At 37.4% G+C, this 21,090-nt stretch overlaps 1 protein-coding gene across 8 annotated transcripts in view; it reads left to right on the top strand.

Annotated features, from left to right (window-relative positions):
- Positions 1-21,090, top strand: part of LOC127618368 (utrophin-like) — a 269,333-nt gene that overhangs the window by 157,308 nt on the left and 90,935 nt on the right. For 6 of the 8 annotated variants that reach the window (XM_052090759.1, XM_052090761.1, XM_052090757.1 and 3 more), the window contains 2 exons: positions 13,356-13,528; positions 14,565-14,721. In XM_052090759.1, the coding sequence (XP_051946719.1) occupies positions 13,356-13,528; positions 14,565-14,721 (330 nt within the window). Of the gene's footprint in view, positions 1-8,055; positions 9,170-13,355; positions 13,529-14,564; positions 14,722-21,090 lie in introns of those variants that run through there. The other 2 variants (XM_052090763.1, XM_052090765.1) reach the window with 2 other exon arrangements.

The following is a 21,090-nucleotide window of genomic DNA, read 5'->3' as shown; positions in this document are numbered from 1 at the left end:
GTTATACCAGTTTATATTAAAACTTTGTTGTATGTTAAGGTTTAACAAAACAATGAAACAATGCAAAATGTAAATCATATAATCATGGTGGTTTGGATAAAAAATTTAATAAAATAGGAGGTGGCTTAATGACTTTTAAAAGGGACTAGAAAACTCTTCCCATGTCTTTTGATGGCTGTGCATCCAGTCAAACTGTATTTTGGTATAAGTTCATCTGTCACTTTGTATGATGAACAATATTGTATTTCAGCGCTTCATGTCCAATGTAAAATCCTGGATCCTGAAACAACACCAGTTTAGAACCACTGCGCTAGAATGCTAGATTACCAAACTGATAGTTACTGCAGTCCTGGTTTGCATGAACACATTTATTTGTCAGGTGGAAGATATATATATATATATGAACACACACACACTGATGAGCCAAAGCATTATGACCACCTGCCTAATTTGCTGTTGTTCCTCCGCGTGCCGCCAAAACAGCACCATCTCGAACCAGATAGGATAGCCCTTGTGTATCGATGAGCTTGGTTCGCCAAACACCCTGTTGCCAGCTTGTGGTTTGTCCCTCCTCAGACCACTGTATGTAGGTACTCACCACTGCTGACCGGGAGCACCCCACAAGCCTTGCCATTTCAGAGATGCTCTGACCCATCTGGCCATAACATTTGGCCCTTGTCTAAGTCACTCGGGTCTTTACTCCTGCCCATTTCTCCTTCATTCAACACATTGACTACGAGAACTGATTGTTAGCCAACCATCTAATCTATTCAGACCTTGACATGTGGCCTTGTTAGGAGATGATCAATGTTATTTGCTTCACCTCTCAGTGGTTATAATGTTTGACTCATCGGTGTATATGATTTCAAATATATTCTGCGGTGTGTGTGGCTCTATTTTTTTTTCTTTTTTCGTCTGGTTCATTTTAGGTGAGGCAGAAATAACGACACCTTTTCTGAGTGTTGTTTTTCAGATGCTCTCATTACAAACACATCGGCACATCAAGATTTGCACAGACAAATAACTCATTGATTGTGTTGAGTATGAGATTAATCTAGTGTTGCTGATTAATTATCTTTCTTTAATAAATTTATAGAAAACCATTGAATGATGTAAAAAAAAAAAAAGGTGATGCATGTATTTTTGTTAAAATTATTTCTCCTATCCAAGCCTAAAATGTAAAGAGAACTATGAGTAATACATTAGTATACTTTTTTCACTAAAAAGGGTTAATGCTGTGACTCCCGAACAGTCCGACACAGCAACTTTGGCTCAACCAAAGCATTGCGATGGGTTGACCCGCCCACAGTGATATTTCATTGGTCCACAATCCCACATCATTAAGCTTAAACATCAAATATGTTCTGATTGGCTGAGACTGTTTTGCATCACAGCTTTATTGCATTCAGGGTGGAAAGAGAAATTGTTTATTGCTGGTCAGAATCGATTTGAATATTTTTTTTATTGCCCACTGGCCAAATCTGGCCCACAATCAATTTTATTTTGCCTTCTGACTAATTTAGATAAATTATTTCTATGCGCTAAACTCAGCGGTGAGTTTAACAACACTCAGTGGAGTGTGCCACAGCATTCACTGGTCATCAATTATCGATCTGTGGAACAGTCAGAATGCCTTTTGTCCTGATAGTCAGTCTTTGCTTAAATGTTTTACCAAACTGATATCGCTGTGCATGACATGAGAAACAAGCGACGAGTAATAAGAGATCATTCATTTCCATATTCAGAGTTAGCGGTACTTTCTCCGAGCAGCTCCAGCCTTTGCTAAACATTTCACTCACCGACCCTTCACACCTCTGCGGCTTTCTCTCTGCCCATAAGAAAAGTTTCCTCACCTGGTAGAAGCCAAAAACAGTAGAGTAGAGCTCAAGGTAATCAAGTGGCAAAATAAAATATGTCCTCATCATATAGCCTACTACATCCTCCCCTCTGATATACTGCAGGATACAGTCAGTAAAATGGCACACATGTACCAAAGAGTCATATGTCCAGTTTTTATTTAGTCAAAAACAACTGTACAGAATTGCAACCCTGTCATGGAGCGGTTACTGGTTTATTTATCGCTCTCTACAAACCTTGCAGTGAAAACGGAACCCATATCATCTGTGCTAGGCTTTGCTTGTACTGTAAGACTGCTTAAGACTGATACTAGTAGATACTAGTCTCACAGCAGGTCATATGCACAATCCTATTCAACAAATCCCAATTGTTCTTCAGCCAGATCTGTTGAAGTGATTTATGGCCAGACCTTAAATGTTAACTGAATTCCCCTGACTATTTTAATGTCAAAAACACACAGTATTAACTGTATTTAGTTTGTTTACCGGTACACAGAAAACCAAACTATACTTTGGCCTTAAGATTGAAATCATCTGCAAAACAAAGTTTGAATGTCTGAAGTTTGAGTCTGTATGTTATGTAGTTAGAGCTGAGTTAAGCAATCACTCATTCAATTATCCTCTCCATCCTTCACTGTATCAGTCAGTTTTATAATAGATTGGAATGGGAGCTGTATGTTTATCACAACTGTGTGTAACTCTATCACAGTCCTGTTTTACCTTCTCAAAGAAGAGAGCTGTATCCCTCCCACACACTGATGCTATCAGACAAATCTGACAGTAATGGATGAGACCGATCACTCATGAGGATGTATATGTGCACACACACACACACACACGTCGGTGCGGCTATCCTTATGAGGACTCTCCATACACATAATGATTTTTATACTGTACGAACTACAGATTCTTTCCCCTAAACCTACCCCTAACCCTCACAAAAACGTATTATGCCACATTTATAGCATAATACCCTTGAAATTACCGGTTTGTAACCTAAAAGAAATTCCTCGTAAACCACACACACACACACACACACACACAATATCTGCATCACAGTAAATGGTCCATTGATCAACATCCAGAATTGCTGCACAAGAGCAAACACACATATTTACCCAAATGAGGACATACCATAGACTTCTGCTGGTTTACATGAAGTAATACATAATGACTATCGACAAAATCCAAAACATAACTTTACCCCTAGTAGCCAATGTTTACCAATGCTACAGTTTAACACATCATGCCTAGGTAAAAAATACTTTTGCCACAGCACAGTGGATCAGTGTCAGTTTAAAACAAAGGACCTGTCAGATTATTGCGCGGATGGCATATTTAGTTGTGAATAAGCCTATGGAATGTTTGTATTGGCAACGGTATGTGGGAAAACTAGCCTACAAACACACTTTGTTCAGTTTGGTTGTGTTCCATCTAGCCGATTTCAATGCAAGAACATGCCTTTAATTGTGCGCCCTTAATAGCACCTTAATTGTGCAACGTTTCATTGATCAAAATCCAGAATTGCACTGCAAGTACACACACACACACACACACACACACACACACACACACACACACACACCATTATCAGTTAGGGGCAGATGTGGTTTGGACTCAGATGTTTGTCAGAAGTACCAGTGAAGAAATTGCTCCATTAGAGCTCACAAGATCAAATTGTGTGCACTTGCTTGCGTGTACAGTCTGTATACTGTTATGCACACATTCTTCCGTTTTAGCCACTGATCTATAGTTTAGAACTGGATAGCTGATGACGTCATAACATTGAAACCACTGCGCCTCCATATATTTATGCCCAAATATTCCAGCGTGACTGTTGACTTGATAGAAAAACATTGAATATCAAAGAGCAAACATTAGTCATTCAACCACCACTTGTACATCTGAAACCTGCCTGTAAAGCCTTACAATGCAAACGTTCTGCGCATGCAATCGTTTCTTTATTTAGAGTCAGAAAACGTTCCTGCTTCTTGAAAGCCAGAGCGAGTATATCTATATCACAAAGTAGCTCTAACTAACTACAGCGAACAGATCAAGCTGAATGTATACTAGTTCGGTAAATTTAGGCATTTTCAGACATTACTTTTGCGTACATTTTTTCATTTAAAAGTGCATTTTTCCTCACGGTGACTCAAGAGTGCTCATTATTGCTTGCACTCTCTTTCTATTTACACACATCGGGCGCACAGACAGAGAGAGGGAGAAAAGCTACGCTAGATGGATACAATTAAACTTATGCTAGGGTTAAATCAGTTTTTAAATGACAAACATACATGCACAGTATATATGATATGTATCTATGACTATAGAGAGCATGTCAATATGAAAACTGCCATTTTAGGTGATTTCGAAATTCCAGACGAAATTCGTGGGGAAAAGGACGTGTTGTCAACAAGCAAATATTGCAGCTTTTCCTACTTGAATTACAACTTTGTAACAAAGTTCTTAGGATGGGGTGCAAGGAGGAAGCAGGAGACAACTCAAACAGGTAATTTATTTTAACAACAACTCAAACAATTTGCTTTTCAGCGCAATCTCAGCACGCAATTTTTCGTTGTCGGTAGCTCACTTTCCTCACTGGCGTCTGGCTCACTCTTAAAACCCGTCTCCGTCTCCACTCTCCCTGCAATTACAAACAGCTGTTAGAGACAATCATTGCCAGGTGATAATCCTCACCGTTCTCACCTCCTGATTTCACTCTTCATTCACAAAACGGCACTCATCCACGCCCCCACCACCACAATCATGTAGACAGTTTTGCCCGTGGTGAACGTTGTGCTGTACTGATAAGCTGCACACTGGACAGGTGGAAGCTCTGACATTGCGATCTGCGTATATATATTCTCCATTGCAGCGAATATCATCCATGATTTAAAGTCTATCACGATTGTCACTAGGGGGCTAAATGCAACTGTTGTATACGTTGGTCTGAGATGGTGCAACGGCGGCGGTATTGGCTATCAATCATTGAGGCTCTTTGGCAGTTGGGGAATACTTATATGGCCGCTCAAACACTTCTGGTGGCTTCACCTCCTGCTGGCAGTTTACCGTTGTGTCAGCAATTCATATATATATATATATATATATATATATATATATATATATATTATCATAAACAGTTGATAAATGCAAACTTTTCATTAGAAGGCCTCTCATTTCACCCATCACCCTCTTTCTGTGTTTCACTCCGTTCAGTATATTATTCTGTGCCCTGCATCTGGAGCCCTGCCGAGCACTAATTTTTCAGAGCGCGTAATGTCTGCTGTGATATGATTCTCGGTTGGCTTAATCAACCGTATTACTTTTGTTTGCTTAAACAAATCTTCTCGTGTATTAACTCGTGAACCATTATGTGTAACACATATTCATAACCTTATCTGATTGTAATCCAGCAGAGTTTGTTTGGACGTGCACACACGCACGCGACTTCAACGTGCCGTGCTGGATTTTCATTATGTAAATGTGCTAATGAAGTAAAGGCACTTCAAAGGGAACGTTCATGAATATTTAGAATTGTCTTCTGTCTTTCCTGCTGTTATTTTTAGGTTAGTCTTCAGTAAGTTTGGACCACATGGCCCCTGACACGCTGATTTTTTTGATGTAGACAAGCCGAGAAAGAGCCCATATGTACATTATGAATTTCAAAGGAGGCATCATACATAACACACACACACTGAAAAAGGCTGTTTTACTCCGAGCTATGCAGAGAAGTGAATAGGAGGTGATATCTAATGGCTAAGTGAGGTATTGATGACAAATGAAAATAGAGATTATTGTGAACTTGAGAAACAACTAAGTGTGTCGGAACATTTGAGGATGGAATGTTATGATTCATACACTTGTGTGAGTCATTACTTAATGATGATCTGGGTCCAGTGGCAAGAAACCTGGTTTTTCCCCTTGCCGTATGGTGTGGGTCTAGCACTCTAGCACATCAAAGTATATTCTATTGACCATAAGCTCCATATGGAAGAGTTCAGCACTTGCATACATGACTGCTTTGTGATACTTTTTAGTACAGTCAACTTAAGGTGCATGTGCTGACAGCTTGCATGGATGTGGACTGTCAGCGGATTCCGTCACACGTACTGTGCGTGAGATATACAGCACATGTAAAACCGAAATATACCTTGATATAAGTTATAATTGTAAGGCTGTCGTCACTAAGGGTTTTCTTAAATTACGAGGTTTTTGTAGTATGCTGCAGGTCTTTAGTTTTAGCACAAGCTTTTAATTTCACAAAAGATTCTAGCACGCTGCTAATCATAATACCTGCAATATGTCACTAAACATGTCGCTACACTATCGGCAATGCATAACTATATACTGTATGTCTTTGCAATCTGTCCCAATGTCTGCAATATGTTGTTTTAAATGTATGGCACTGCAATATGTCGCAATACCGGCAATGTGTCGCTGCAATACCATAATATGTCCAATATATTGCCGTTTATGATGCTGCAGTATGTCACAATATCTGCAAAATATTGCTGCAAGACTTCACATTGTCTGTAACATGTTGCTATACATATAGTTGCATTATGTTGCAGCAATAAGTTACAATTTTTAAAATATTTTGTCACTTAATTTGTGACTTCAATATGTTGCATTTCTTGTCACTACAATGCTGCAATATGTGCAATATGTTGCTTTAATAATTTATAGTAACTGATATTTCACTACACATGTCTGTGCACTATATATGTGGCTGCAATAAGTCAACATATTTGTATACAAGTTGCATTATATTCAATATGTCGGTGCAATTCTTGCAATATGTTGCTGAAAAGCTCTAATGTGCAATTTTTCACTGCAATAAGTCATAGAATCTGCTATTTTTACGATACATTTTGGTGCGATATTGCTGCAATATGTCACATTGTCTTTAACAGATATGGAGGAAAAATTTGATATCCAATAAGGTGTTGGAAAATGCGATATGTGATATGCATGATATGCATTACGATAATCCTATGATGACGTCATTTGAGTGTGCAGAACATCAGAATCCCAATTGCCCAAATAAGCTGAAGTTTATTGGAATAATAAAGGACCATCTATCCCAGATACACAAAAATAGTTGTCTTTTGTTCCAAATTGCATATACCTGTAGACTGCGTATTATGTGTACATTTTTACCGTAAGCTATCTAGCAGATAACAAAATTCACATTCAATTATTTTTAGTCTTATTCTTTTTTTTTAAGTTATGAATATGAAGTTTGAGTTTGTATACTGGCGTCTGGTCTCATTATTGTCTTCACACACAACACAGAGTTAAAGCATAGGACAATGCCGGTTACAGCTAGATATGCACAAATTGTAACACAATCCATCATTTACACTGCACGCACACACACCAAGTGACAATAGCACACACAGTCTATTTTCATACACTCCATCATTTGAGTCAGTGCCTATGTACACTGCACGCACACCCATCAAGTGACAATAGCACACACAGTCTATTCTCTGCTATCTGCGTCACCTTGAACATTACTATATTAAAATCATTCCATTATCACAAGTGCGATAAGTACATTTGTGATATTCCTATAAATTAAATATATCTTGCAGCCCTAGTCTGTAACATATTGCCATACACATGTTGCAATAAGTTGCCATGTCTGCAATGTCACAGCGGTGAGTCACAGTATACCTGATATGTCTATAAAACATTGCCTTTTGGATGTTAGAACAATAATAAGCAAATGTTTTTGCAATATTTATGATTTAGAATGTATGTGATTTTGCATTTTTAAAGATGTTTGTCATATGTTTGTACTAAAGTATGACACTGAAAATAGAATGTGATGCTTTTTGTACCAATGTTAATATTTCAAAAGATGTCTCGTCAAAGTACGTGTGCTTGCTGGGTTTTATCATTCACTTTTAGTTAAAAAACAAAATACACAATCAGACATTACAAGTTGTTTTGACATTTCTTCAAACTTTTCCTTCCAACAGACTTTCTTCTGTCTTTTCCTCACTCTCTTTTCAGACATTCTTCTTTCTTTCATTTTCTACAGTATGCTCTCTCTCTTTCATGGTGGGGCCCTACAGGAAGTGGCTGTGTGTGTTAGTTTGGAGTGGGATGGAGTAGTGGAGGGAAAGAGGTGGGGAAACAGAGGATGCTGAATAAAATAATAAACAGCTGCCACTGGAGGGAAAGACAGGAGAGAGAGAAGGTGGAAGAGAGAGAGCGGAAAAGTCAGCTTTGGGAGCCAACATTTAAGTGAAGAGCTGGAGAGACCACCGAAAAAGGAAAGATGGCAGATCTGAGAGTTTTCGGAAAGTTTTTGAAACCACAGACCTCAAGCTTGCCTATCTGATCCTTGAACCCAGGAGGGGAAAGTCTTATCTTCAACCTTCATTTGGAAGGATCTACCTCCAGTGCTGATGGAACATTAAAAGATCTAAATGAGCTTCTGGTTGCAGAGGATCTTTGGGGTTTGGGCTGCAACAAAGACACTTACTTTTACAGCTCAAATAAGTCATCAGTTGCTGTCTTGAATCTGCAAATCTTGTATGTAGGTTTGAATATGTTCTCCTCAAAGCAGGATCTCAACTGTTCTTGGTTAGCTGACTCGGAGTGTGTGTTTTCTGCGAGAGAGAGCAAGTCAGACAGCCGTGGGGCACAATCCACACAGGGGCACTTTGATGCTGGTAATTGAGTACAAAGGCTTGGCCGAGGGTCACAACCAGGATAAAGAACAAGACACCTTCTGTGTGTGTACGAGTGCACTTGTGTGTGTGCTTTGTGACAAAAAGTGGACCAGTGAGGGTTTGGCAGATGAATCGTTCACCAAATCACTGATCAACAGTTGAATATTTGGATGAAACTCTAACCCTACCCTAACCCTTTCCCTACCCTTAATTCTATCTTCAGTCAGTCTACCGACAATCGACACTACAGTACACTTCCTTCTCATATAAGCAGCTTGAATACTGGGCAAGACTCTCCACAGTGGGCCGTTGAACTTTGGAGCATGCAGCTACTACCACAAACCTATAGAACGGTGCACACGCTCAGACACACGCCAAGGAATTGCTCCAATCTGCCAGATGGTGAAGCTGTGGTGTGTGTGTGCTCTTCCACAAATGTTCCTGGATACAATGCGCTGTATTGTGTGTGTGTGGACCTCCAGAGACTGATCCATTCCCAGATTTCTCTCCGTCTTTGGCATTTTGGAATGTAGCCTGGTAGAGATAGACGGAGATCATGATGATTGGTCTGAACTTCAGCCTGCAGGAGTTGATGAATAAGTTTGAGGAGGTATTTTCAGATTTGTGGTATGTTTCTGGATTCTTCGGATGTGGAGGAATAGAGATAGAGGAATCAGGATGGTGTGGTGTAAAGATTAAAATTAATACTCGTTGAATGGATGTAAAAATTGGCTTTGGCGAGAAAATTATGCATGATTTTTGACAGATAGCTGGTAAATTTATTACAACATTCATAATAACTACTGCAACATGGTTTTAATTGAATTGCATTAAGGATGGTTTAACAGTTGCTGATGCTAATGTCGCTACCATCAGAACTCTACCTGGGATGACCAAAGTTTTGTTTTTACTCCAGAATTCCTTGAGACAGATATGCCTCCACTTTTTTTTGTTTGACTGGAGACTGGCTCATCTTATACATGATGCTGCAAGTGACCGTACATTTTAATAAACTTAAACTTAATAAGCCGACAACATGTAAGGTCATGTAAATGCCTTAAATGGTTTTCTTTTATCGGGGTAAGGTTTAGGCATAAACCGATCGGCACAGGTTGATTTTTGAACATTACCTCGATTTTCCATTGCATGTAAACACTTTTACCTGTGTTCTTATAGGTTTTCCAATGTGCAAAAGTGTTGTGTGCATGACTGTTTTAGTTTTGACATCAAAAGCAGAGAATATCCTGATGTTTTTAAATCTCATGTAAAATGATTTTGGTAGTTATCAGTGTGTTGCTGTGCATGTAAACACACTCAAAATTCTGCTCTGTTTGTCTGCTCTGTTTGTCTTTTTAGAAAATCTAAAAAGAATCTAAATAGTTACATTTTTACTGGAAAAATATTTTTTCATTAAAAATATAAAAATACAATATCATAGCTTATAAGAAAAATTAGAAAAATATTTGTATTGCGAAATGTAATTTTTAGACACTGTGTGGCGTAGTCGGTACAAAATTGAGCTGGAAATTCAGCAGTTGATTTTGAATTTCGCAATGATTGATCCATTAACTATCAACATTTTGTTAGGTTACTACAGGGAGAATGAACCTGTAATAGGTGTACGGTTACGGATGACTCTGTGAAATAAATATTTTAAAGAAATAGAGGGCTTTCAAAACACACTAAAGTTTGAAGAGAATCTTCCACCTGTGAAAGTGTATGTCAGAGTGCGTTACTCACTGTGTGTGCGTGTGCATGTGCGTTTTGTCGGACAGAATGCTTCCATCAACCAACAGGAAAAGGTCAAATGTGAAAATGTCAAATTTTTACCCGTTTCTCTCTGTCAGTCTATTGGGTTTGTGGGTTAGTCTGTTTAAATTGGAGCATGCTAAACTAAAGCTCTGGGAAGTCTTCATAATCTAGAATCAATAATTTAACTTATTAACGAAAAAAGCATAAGTGTGTGTGTGTGTGTGTGTGTGTGTGTGTGCGTGTGTGTGTGTGTGCATGCGCACGCACGCGTAGATAATGATTTTGTGTTGGAAGTAATTTCAGTTAAATCTTTCATTATGAATCTATAACAAATGAACAGCAGAAATTAGACTTCCTCTGACTGTTAAACAGAGCACACACACACACACACACACACTAGACTAAAGGTTAGGTCTAGTGGCTGCAGTATTTGGATTTTATGGTGTTGATATTGTGTGTGTGTCATGTGAATCATTGGAAGCCTTCGGGGGTCAGGATTCCCAGGTTATTATCACTGTTGATCAAAGTTGTGTTTACAAGGTACCATTTGGATAGAGCAAGCCGTTTTGAGGATGAAATATTCTAGATTTGCCAAAGTTTGTCAGGTTAGTGCCATCAAATCTTTGAAAGATGTTTTGTGTTCTTTATTTTGTTAGGGGGCGAGCACCAAAGGTGTTGAGGAACCTATTTTATCTGTTTGTATTCTTATTATTCTTTTTCTGGCTGGGTTTCTATGGTAGCCAATAGAAACATATTTAGAAAAATGCTGAAATTTGGCAAAATGACCCATATTTGGGTCTCTAACTCAAACCCTCTAGTGCCACCAACGGTTTAAAGTTGCTTGTAACTTTTGAACCGTAAGGCCTAGAATTAAAGTCCTTGGCTCATGCCGAGTTGACAACTATGTTTCCACCATTTTGATGAAAAAAAAAAAAACTAATTATATATTATTTTTCGAACTCCTCCTAGGCCATGTTTTTGATTTGCACAAAATGTGTCACATATCATGTAGGGACACTGGGGACAAAAAGTTATTGAAAGTTGTTTGATAGACCAAACCGTTTCCAAATAACACTTCAAATAATTTGATGGCGATCATGCCAAAATGGACATGTGGTTGTATATTCGCAGCGCCTTAGCATATTGACATGAAAATTTCTTCATAATCATGGCCACCTAGTTGTCAGGAAATTGCTATTTTTGCTGATAATTTTGGAATATATTGGCCTAAAATTATATGTCTGGTCTCTTAAGGTTCCTTGGGACATACGGAGTCGAATGAACCCGTTTTATTTGTTGGCCATATTGAAGTTTGTCATAACATTTTACAAATGCATTGGCACATCATTATGAAACTGTGTTATACATCATCAGCACCATGTCCTGATGTACCATCAAAGTTTGGACATATAGAAATAATGTAATGTTAAAAATGCTTATAACATTTGATTAATTTGTCCCATCATCCTGTCTCTGCTCTCTTTAGAATTCTTTAGTTATACTGAATACCCTGGTACCCAATTCGCCATGGACGGCCATTCTTCCATTCCACCATTTTGAATTTCATTGAAAACGTACTTTTTAGAACTCCTCCTAAGCTGAATGTTTGATTCGCACTAAATTTGTCATGAAGCATCTTGGGACACTCGTGACAATAAGAATCTAAGACTGTATCTTGGCGATTAATATATAACATAAACACACTGTATTAATATGAAACTTTGTGTTTGCCATTGTCACCATACCCTGACCGCATCAATTGTGCGACAGCACCACCTGTTTGTCAAAAGTTATAATTATTTGTATTGAAATATAAGCAATTCTACTTATGTTTTTAAACTTCTTCAAAACCAGTGATGTCCAATCATAATTCCTTACATGCTATCAGTGTGTTTGGCCCCTTAATTGCTGTTAGTTTTTGTGTTTTGTTTTGATTTGACCAATTACAATTCAGAATGTGAATGTGATATATACAGAACTGTGTATTCTCTGCTTTATTTCTCAGTTGTGCCTCTGGACTCATTACTTTTTGATGGGCAGAAATTCTGATCATTAAGTCTACAAATATGTCTACCAATTTCTTCTTTACAACTGTTCATAGATGCTGCAGTGCCATTATCTGATTATTTGAGCACTGTGTATTAATGTTAACGTCTTGTTTGAATGTGACTGTCTATGAATTGAACTGTCTATGAGGAATTTGTGTTTGTGTGCTCTTTGTATTTGTTACTATCCTGGAGTGTTATCCTTAAAGGAGCGTCGGGGGAGAAAGAGCGAGTTTGTTAAATAGTGGAGAGCACTTTGCAAATGAACTGGACAAGACCCAAACTTCTTTATACTTTATGCCTCTTCACAACTTGCCTTTCTCTCTCGCTCTCTCTCTCTTCAATTGAGCAATGGTGCGGCAACTACCAATAGGTATGAAGACACTGAAGCTCATGTGATATGTCTCCTGTGAGAGACTAAAAATACAGCCAACTTCCAGTGATAAAAACGCTCCTTCATACACAATCAGAGATCAGAGACTAAATGTGTGTATGTGTGACAGTTTGGCTATACTTGTTGGGGCCAATCCTCACTAATATAGTGAAAACATTACAAAAACCAACGAGTGAGAACTTTTTCATCGGTCCTCACTTGTAAAAAGAAAAAGACTTAAATCAACCAAATAATCGTTTGCTTCAAAGTTTTTTGTGAGGGTGCGGTGTATATATACATATATATGTACCCTTTGCTAATATAGTGAAACAAATGTGTGTATGTAGATTGCATTGTGTTTCCTTGGCTCAATGAGGGGTTTCACGTCTGGTATGATTAATCAACAGTTAGACTTGTGCGTGGTGCGTGCGTGTGTGTGTGTGGAGAGTTTCAGAATCAGTCTGACGGTTTTAATTGTGTCTTTCTCTCATTAGGGAAGGTTTGTAAATGTTTCTGTCTGTCTTTGATTTATTTATCTTCCCCTGTAACGAAGCCACATAATGAAGGTGATAACATTGCAATTAAAGCAATCTCTCTCTCTCTCTCGTGCTCTCTCTCTCTCTCTCTCTGTCTCTCTTTGTAGGACATCCAGGCAGAGATCGAGGCTCATAATGATGTGTTCAGGGGTGTGGAGGGAAATAAGCTGAAAATGGTGAAAGCTCTGGGCAGCTCAGAGGAGGCAGGGTTTCTACAGCATAGACTCGACGACATGAACCAGCGCTGGAACGACCTCAAAGCCAAATCAGCCAACATTCGGTCAGTCTTTAACACGCTCACCGATCATACTGGACATCTTTCAGTCATGGTGTTAAATAAGGTGACATGAAGCCCAAGAAAACATGAGCCACTGGTTGAGACAGATGGAGACATGATTGTTTTCTCTTGTTAAAGGTGCACTTAGTTTGCTTTTGTTACTTACAAAAGTTGCAACACAACATAATTGAGCCGCAGTCAACCGTATAGTCCAGAATGATGTGTATGAATCAGCATGTGTGTGATCAGCCAGACTTCATTTATACAGTCCATGACCACTGGGACTAATAGAGCAAGCGAAACATAAACAAAAACCTACTGAGTGAACCTTTAATAACAGCTCGTACTGAACATGCGTTACTCATGCCATTGAAAAAGTCATTAGTAGAGACAAATGGAGATATGGTTCTGTTCTCTTGTTAAACTGTGCAATGGTGGTAAAACTTACCGTTCTATAATAGGTCAAATAAATATATCGCCCACACATTCTTGTCACTTAAGGCTGCACATCACGTGTTTCAGTTTAAAATGAAGATTTTCTTGATTTTATCGGGATGTCTTTAGTGAGCGTGTGTGTGTGTGTGTGTGTGTGTGTGTGTGTGTGTGTGTGTGCGTGTGCGTGTGTGCCAGTTGTTGGTAAAATAAGGAGACAAAAATATAAATAGCTTAACCTAAAATAAAATCAGAAATTGCCTGTCAAACAGAGAAAGCTTTGTTGGTGTGAGAGGGACTCAATGTGAGTGTTAGAATGTGTTCTGTTTTATTATTTAAATCTCATTAGGCACTAATTAGACAAGGCTTGTAATTACAAAGTCTGCTGACACCTCCATTAACAAATACACACACAGATGGGCTCACAAGTTTTGAAGAGGTTTGTGTATGCTAAGGAGGTAACTTTAGACTGTAAATACTGTAAGTTGTGATTTTTTTTGTGTTAAACTGTGTGTGTGTGTGTGTGTGTGTGTGTGTGTGTGTGTGTGTGTGTGTGTGTGTGTGTGTGTGTGTGTGTGTGTGTGTGTGTGTGTGTGTGTGTGTGTAGGGCTCACCTGGAGGCCAGTGCAGAGCGTTGGAACCGGCTGTTGTCAGTGCTGGAAGAGTTGAGCCGCTGGATCAGTGTGAAAGATGAAGAGCTGAACAAACAGATGCCCATCGGAGGAGACGTACCCACATTACTGCAACAACACACACACTGCACGGTCAGTACGCACACGCATACACATATGAGGGGAAAAACACATACAAAACCTCTGGTCTAGTCTCATGTTATCTCCTCTTTATCTCGCCACCTCTCTTCTTTCCAGTTCTATTATTTGCATGTCTCTTTTCTCCAGCATTTAATTTGCTCATTCATTTATTTTTCATATTCCCCATTTTGCCATTTTACCCTACAGCTCAATTATCATTACTATTATACAATTTAAATGTTTATGTACAGTACATGGATTTCTGAGTCTAGACTCAACCAATCCCTTAGCTGGTGAGCCAATGAGATTCTCCATTATTACATAGTAAATGTGTACCATTTGACACAAATAACAAACAAGCTAAATGTGTCATTAACTGTCTAATAGTAGATCTGAGCAGAGCTGGTTCACATCCACACAACCACTTGTGTTTAAACCCCTCACATTTTTACAAAAACATATTAATCAGTGTAAAAACTGACCCAGGTTCAGAGATAATGTGTTTAAATGCCAGAGAAATATCATTATAATTCAGGGACCGTATTCAGATTCACATTTTTATCTTACCACTACAAGTTCTCCAAAGAGTTCCTAACTAGGCGTTTTTGCTTAAAACCTGTTCACAAAACTGCTAAGAGCAAGTTTTAGTAAGGATATCTTAAGATAAGAGTAAGGCGGAGTTGACAGCTAAAACAGACAAATATGCATATATATATATTTATATATATACATACATGCAGTATTGTGCAAAAGTTTTGGGCACTTAATGTTTCACAAAAGCATTTGTCTTAAGATGGTTATTTATATCTTCAGCTTTAGTGTTTCAATAAGAAATATAAACGTTAGACTCCCCGAACATTACTTTTGCAAATAGAAAAGATTAGAATAGAAGAACAGGGAGCCCTGCAACAGATGTCCTGGTCCCCACAAAGTTCCCCACTAAAGACGAGTCATCTGAGATTACATATGGAGACAGAAGCAATTGAGACAGACTACATAGATAGAAGAATTTACTTAACATGTCTGAAGGGTTTGTAGTCAAATAATTGATGTATTTCTTTGCCCAGACTTATTGACCTAATTGTTGGAATCATTTATTAGACTTCTGAATTATACTTTTGCATTCTTTTCAAGTTTGAAGAGGTGATCACCATAACCTGCCATTGTATGACATCACTGAGCACAACATTTTTTCACAATTTCAACTTTGTGTTTAGAAAAGAAAGAAAGTCATATAGTGTTCTAACAACACAGGGTTGAGTAAACAATGACTGAATTAATTTTTTTAATTTTGAGGTAAACTGTCCCTTTAAATGATATAAACTTAACATACCAACCTTCTGGAACAATCGAAATCTGATTTTCACTGTATCACTGTGTCAAGACCATCAAAAAAACAAATAAACGCCATTTTTACAATTGTTTAACGTACATGGATTGTATTTTTAGACATAATATACTTTGTAACTGTTAATTGTTAAAATCATACATTGATTATTTCAAAATATTACAAAAATTATTTGTTTTTTTTAAATATTTAAACTGTAAAATTATAAAATTGTCTTAACCATATATGGTTCAAAATTATAATATATTTAATAAGTATCTACCTGTTTTTACTGTAGCATTTTTGCATTCTTTTTCTGTTAAAATTACATAAATATTTTAAAGTGTACTTTCTCCTGTCCCATTTTAATGTGCAGAAACATCTATTAGTATTTGTAGATTTATTCCCACAAAAAGTGTAAACACTGTGATGCTATCAAAATTATGCTCTATTTATTTGAGCATCCCGACTAGCCCAACACAGCAACTGATAGTGTGAGTTTGGGGCGGGACTATCTGTTTAACCTGACCATTGGCAGTTGATGGGATGTGTTCAGGAAAACAAATGAATTTGCAATTCTGTTTGGTGCCACTACAGGCACAGAGAGGTTCTGTCTATATGTCTTGCTTCTTTTTGCTATATGATATAGGAATGCCTACAGTGATGAGAACACACCAGACAAAATCTCACAGTCTCTCTCTCTCTCTCTCTCTCTCTCTCTCTCTCAGTTTGACTAATGATCCTCTGGAGCAAAGCGAAAGATTGCCCCCCATTTTGACTTTCTCTACTTCACCTTTTTCTTTGGCTCTTATAAAAGATTGTCTTTTAATCAGCCTCCCTGGTAAGAGCTTTAGCTGCACGGGTACAAAACGGCAGGCCTTTTGAACACGTCACAGCTAATTAGTGTGCCGCACCAACGGGCCGACCAGGATAGAGCGCCCCATAACACGGGATGAAAGTGAATCATTTGTGTGAGGTCTGAGAGTCTTGGAGGACTACTGAACACTGTGTCGGTCTTAAAACTTCCACCGATTAAGCCACTGAGCCTGTTAGAGTGACGCGTTAAAAAGAATGACCTTTGTTCCAAAATTAATTGGGTATATAGGGTCATTTTATGAAACGGATGCCTTTTCTATTGTGAAAAGAAGATTTTTAAAGGTGAAGCAGGTCATTTCTGTCATTTGAGGCACTAAAAATGACAATAACAATGACTTTTTTCAAACCGGTTTCTTGAACACTCTCTCTGTCTGCCGTTGGTCAAACCAACAGATCTGCCCCAAACTGAGACCATTGGTAGAGCTGATATTGCTGTGTCAGGCTGGTTGGGATGTTCAAACACACAAATCAAAGTTTTGATTGCGCCACAAAGTGACTTGACCTTGGGCAATTTAACCTACCAATGGATAACATCAAAAACATTTATACATGTCACCTTTAAAGTCCAATTTTCAGAGAGAAATGTGTTAATTAATTGCATTGTGCCATCTCAAGCTAAATTAATACATTGGAATTAGTGCTATCATTGGATTCAAATGTTTAATCGCGATTAATCACATAATTTTAATCGCTATTAAACACATAATTTTAATCGCGGTTAATCGCATAATTTTACTTGCGCTTGATCGCGTAGTTTTAATTGCGATTATTCACATAATTGTAGTTGTGCGTCTCGATTAATCACATATTTTTAATCGCGATTAATCACACACTTTTGGTCGCGGTTAATCGCACAGTTTTAATCACGATTAATTGCATAATTTTTAAAGTGCTGGAATGTGACTATATATACTTATTGTCCTGTCAAAATGCATTTATTGAAATCTTAGAATAGAAATCAAAACAATATGTAGTAATATAATGCTTTATTACCATTTTCCAAACAAAGCCTTACACAGTATAAAGATGGAAGTGCACTAAAATGTCACCAATTCAGGTAACCTAAAATGAGTTTGACTCTTTAAAGAACTAGTCCCCCAATAGGTTGCAATGTCAAATTGTAATGGACATTAAATCTCTTAAACTTTCATCCTCCACAATCTACCAGTAGACTGTGGCTATCTTCTTTGCTACAGCAATCTTGAAGTTGCGTTCGTAATACTTAATTAATGTGCTTTATATTTCCACAGATACACTTTTCAGGTATCAGTTGTTTACTATACAAAATCATGGTAACATTGTTGACATTAAGTCCCCATCTGACAAACATAACAAAACATAAGATAAAGAAGGGACATTTGCTTCATGTGATTTACCCACATGAAATGAATTTCATTAGTGAAGGTCAAGTCTATTTGAGGACAATATACCTTCGTCATTGACTAGTTCTGAAGTTCCTCATCCTGATGCCTCATAATAGTGTTTATCAATCACACATATCATTAACCAATAGAGAAAGCCTCCTTTAGTGCTGCCATAATTAAACCGCTCAGTCACCCATTAGGAAGGTCTTTTTAAAGTTTGTGTGAGAGATGTTTGTGTTCTCAGTTTTCATAAAACATGTAGTACTAGTGTAGCTTTTGATCGCTATAAGTACAAATGATTTATGTATTATTAGACTAACCATTTAAAGGAAGAGTTCATTGATAAATGTTAAGCTAAACAAATGATAAGCTAAACAAATTCAAACCTGTCGGATCAATGATGTTTAGCATAATTGATGTCAATCCTGTCTCAACACATCTTCAAGTTATTTGCGTGTTTAAAATTGTTGCTCTAGTCTGTCTGTATAATTTGTTAGATTTTTTTATTATTTTTTATTATGTACATACAGCAATTATTGTACTGTTTAGTTTTTTTTAGCATGGCTGGAAGTCCTTTTGTTTATCAGCTTGAGAAAGATTTAGTGTCACGTCACTCTCTGCTAATGGCTATTCATGCCCTTGAAAGCTCATGTGTGTGAAACCTGTATGAAACATGAATTTTATCATAGGCAGTGAGACATATATTTTTTATAGTATCAAAATGGAATGTTGGAGCACTAATTAGTTATTTGCTAATGCTCATACTAAGAGTTACTTACCGTAGTTAAACACTCCCCTAGCATTAGGCATTAAATGAAAAAGAGCACCATGAGTATTCAGCTAAGCATAAGAGTGAAAGTTTCTATATTACATTCTCACATCACTTGATTAAGTATTTATCCAGCTGCTTTTTAAGAAATGATCAGTCATGTGTCAAGTAGACTAGAAATGGCTTTTTTAAAAAAAGAAAAGTCTTTAAACTAATGAGTATATCTTGGGTTGGCTCTACTCTGTTAAATAATGCCAAAGTCTGTGTGATTTATTCAGATCATTTGGGTCTGAATCCTTAAACTTTTAAATAAGAGACGAATTAAAGCTGTCGGGTGGCTCAGAATATTTCTGACCCAAGACAGGAACTCTCTGTGACTAATAAGAATTCATTGATGATTCACTCAAGTTCCGTTTTTATGCATGCAATAAAGAAATGAAAGACACTTAAGTGTTCTCTTCCTCACCCTGATAAGCGGTAGGCTATACGTTTTTATGTGCGGTAAAGCTAGCAGCACTGCTATGCAGGCTGTCTCGGTTGTAAAAATTGTAAGACATCAGTTGTGAATCAGGGTCTTTTTTATTTTAAATACGTTTTTGAATCTTACAATTTTGACCTGAAAAATTCTATAAGTACATAAGCAAAATGTGTTTATCTACTCAAACTCTATTTCTTGCAATGTCGCATTCCATATGACTTTCTTTCATTTTTAGAACACAAAGGAAGACATTTTGAAAAAAAATTATAAATAATAATAACTGATGCAAAAATATAATTCAGAAGTCTATTAAATATTTACATGCTACCCCTGCCTTTTTTTGAAGGCATTCAATAAGGTTTGGTTAGAAACAAATAAAATCTGATGTATTATTCAATGAAAAATGGTGCACATTCATGAGAGTGCACAAGAGCAGCATTTTGTGCAGCGTTCGGTGAAAACTCACTTTGTTGTTGCTAAAACCAGACGACCAGAGAGATATTCTCAACAGAACACAACATAACTGCATGCAAACCAGAGATGCATTTCTATGCCCAGCCTTATTTTATATGAACCAGAGTACTCGTAAATCGAACCGAAACATGAAGCAGACTAAGGCAGGTTGTTGAAGATTTTCACTAAATAATACATTACCTTTATTTATTTTTCAACAAACCTTATTGTATGTCTTTATTAGATTAATTGTATTAATTATTAGACTTCTGAATTATACTTTTAAAGCTTGAAGAGATGGTCACTATCCATCGCCATTGTATAAAATCGGTGCGAAGAAGAAAAAAAAAATCCTCACGTTGTATACTGAAAAATATATAAAGACATATGGGTTTGAAACAAAACTAGGCTGAGTAAATAATGACTGACATGTTTGGGTGAGCTATCCTTTTAAAGGTAACTCTCTTCCCCCCTTGAGTACTGACGTTGGTTACCTCCATAGTATGTACGAGTATGCACAATGGGACTGCATGCTTAAAATGCATTTGCAACTGCTTTAAGTGTATGTCTCTGGCCTTACACTTGTATATTAATAGTGAAGAATTAGTTAAAGGCCCACTAGAAAACATTAAACCAAGAAGGTCTGTAAAAGTTAAGGATGTACAATGAGAATGCATGCTTGCAATGCAATGCAGTAGCATTAACGTCTGCTTTTGCATACTAGCATAGTGTTTTTGACCTTAGAGTTCGTACATCAACAATGAAAAATCATGTTAGGCCTACTAGAACATATTAAACTAAGAGTCTCTGTAAAAAGTTCTGCATTTATTTAATGAGTAACAAAAGCCATTGAATGCAGACTGTGGCAATTCAATTAAATGGCTATTAACCGTGTTTATGGACCGAACAGTCTGAAATGTAACCTTGACTTTAGTTAGTGCACCCAAGTAATGTTAAGTAAGCTATCTAATTTGGAGATGGACTTGTTATGGAACAGTGCTCAGGTGATATCTGACCAATGAAAATTTTTATGCTGAAAAGCATCTGTGGTAATCTCTATTTTTCACCTTTTTGAGCAGCAAGTGTTAAGACGTTTATGAGCGTACTCTCATTA

The sequence above is a fragment of the Xyrauchen texanus genome, chromosome 25 (assembly GCF_025860055.1).
Source record: "Xyrauchen texanus isolate HMW12.3.18 chromosome 25, RBS_HiC_50CHRs, whole genome shotgun sequence".
In the NCBI taxonomy this organism is placed as follows: Eukaryota; Metazoa; Chordata; class Actinopteri; order Cypriniformes; family Catostomidae; genus Xyrauchen; species Xyrauchen texanus.
The sequence above is the reverse complement of the archived record's forward strand: the minus strand, read 5'-3'. Positions and strand labels throughout refer to the sequence as shown.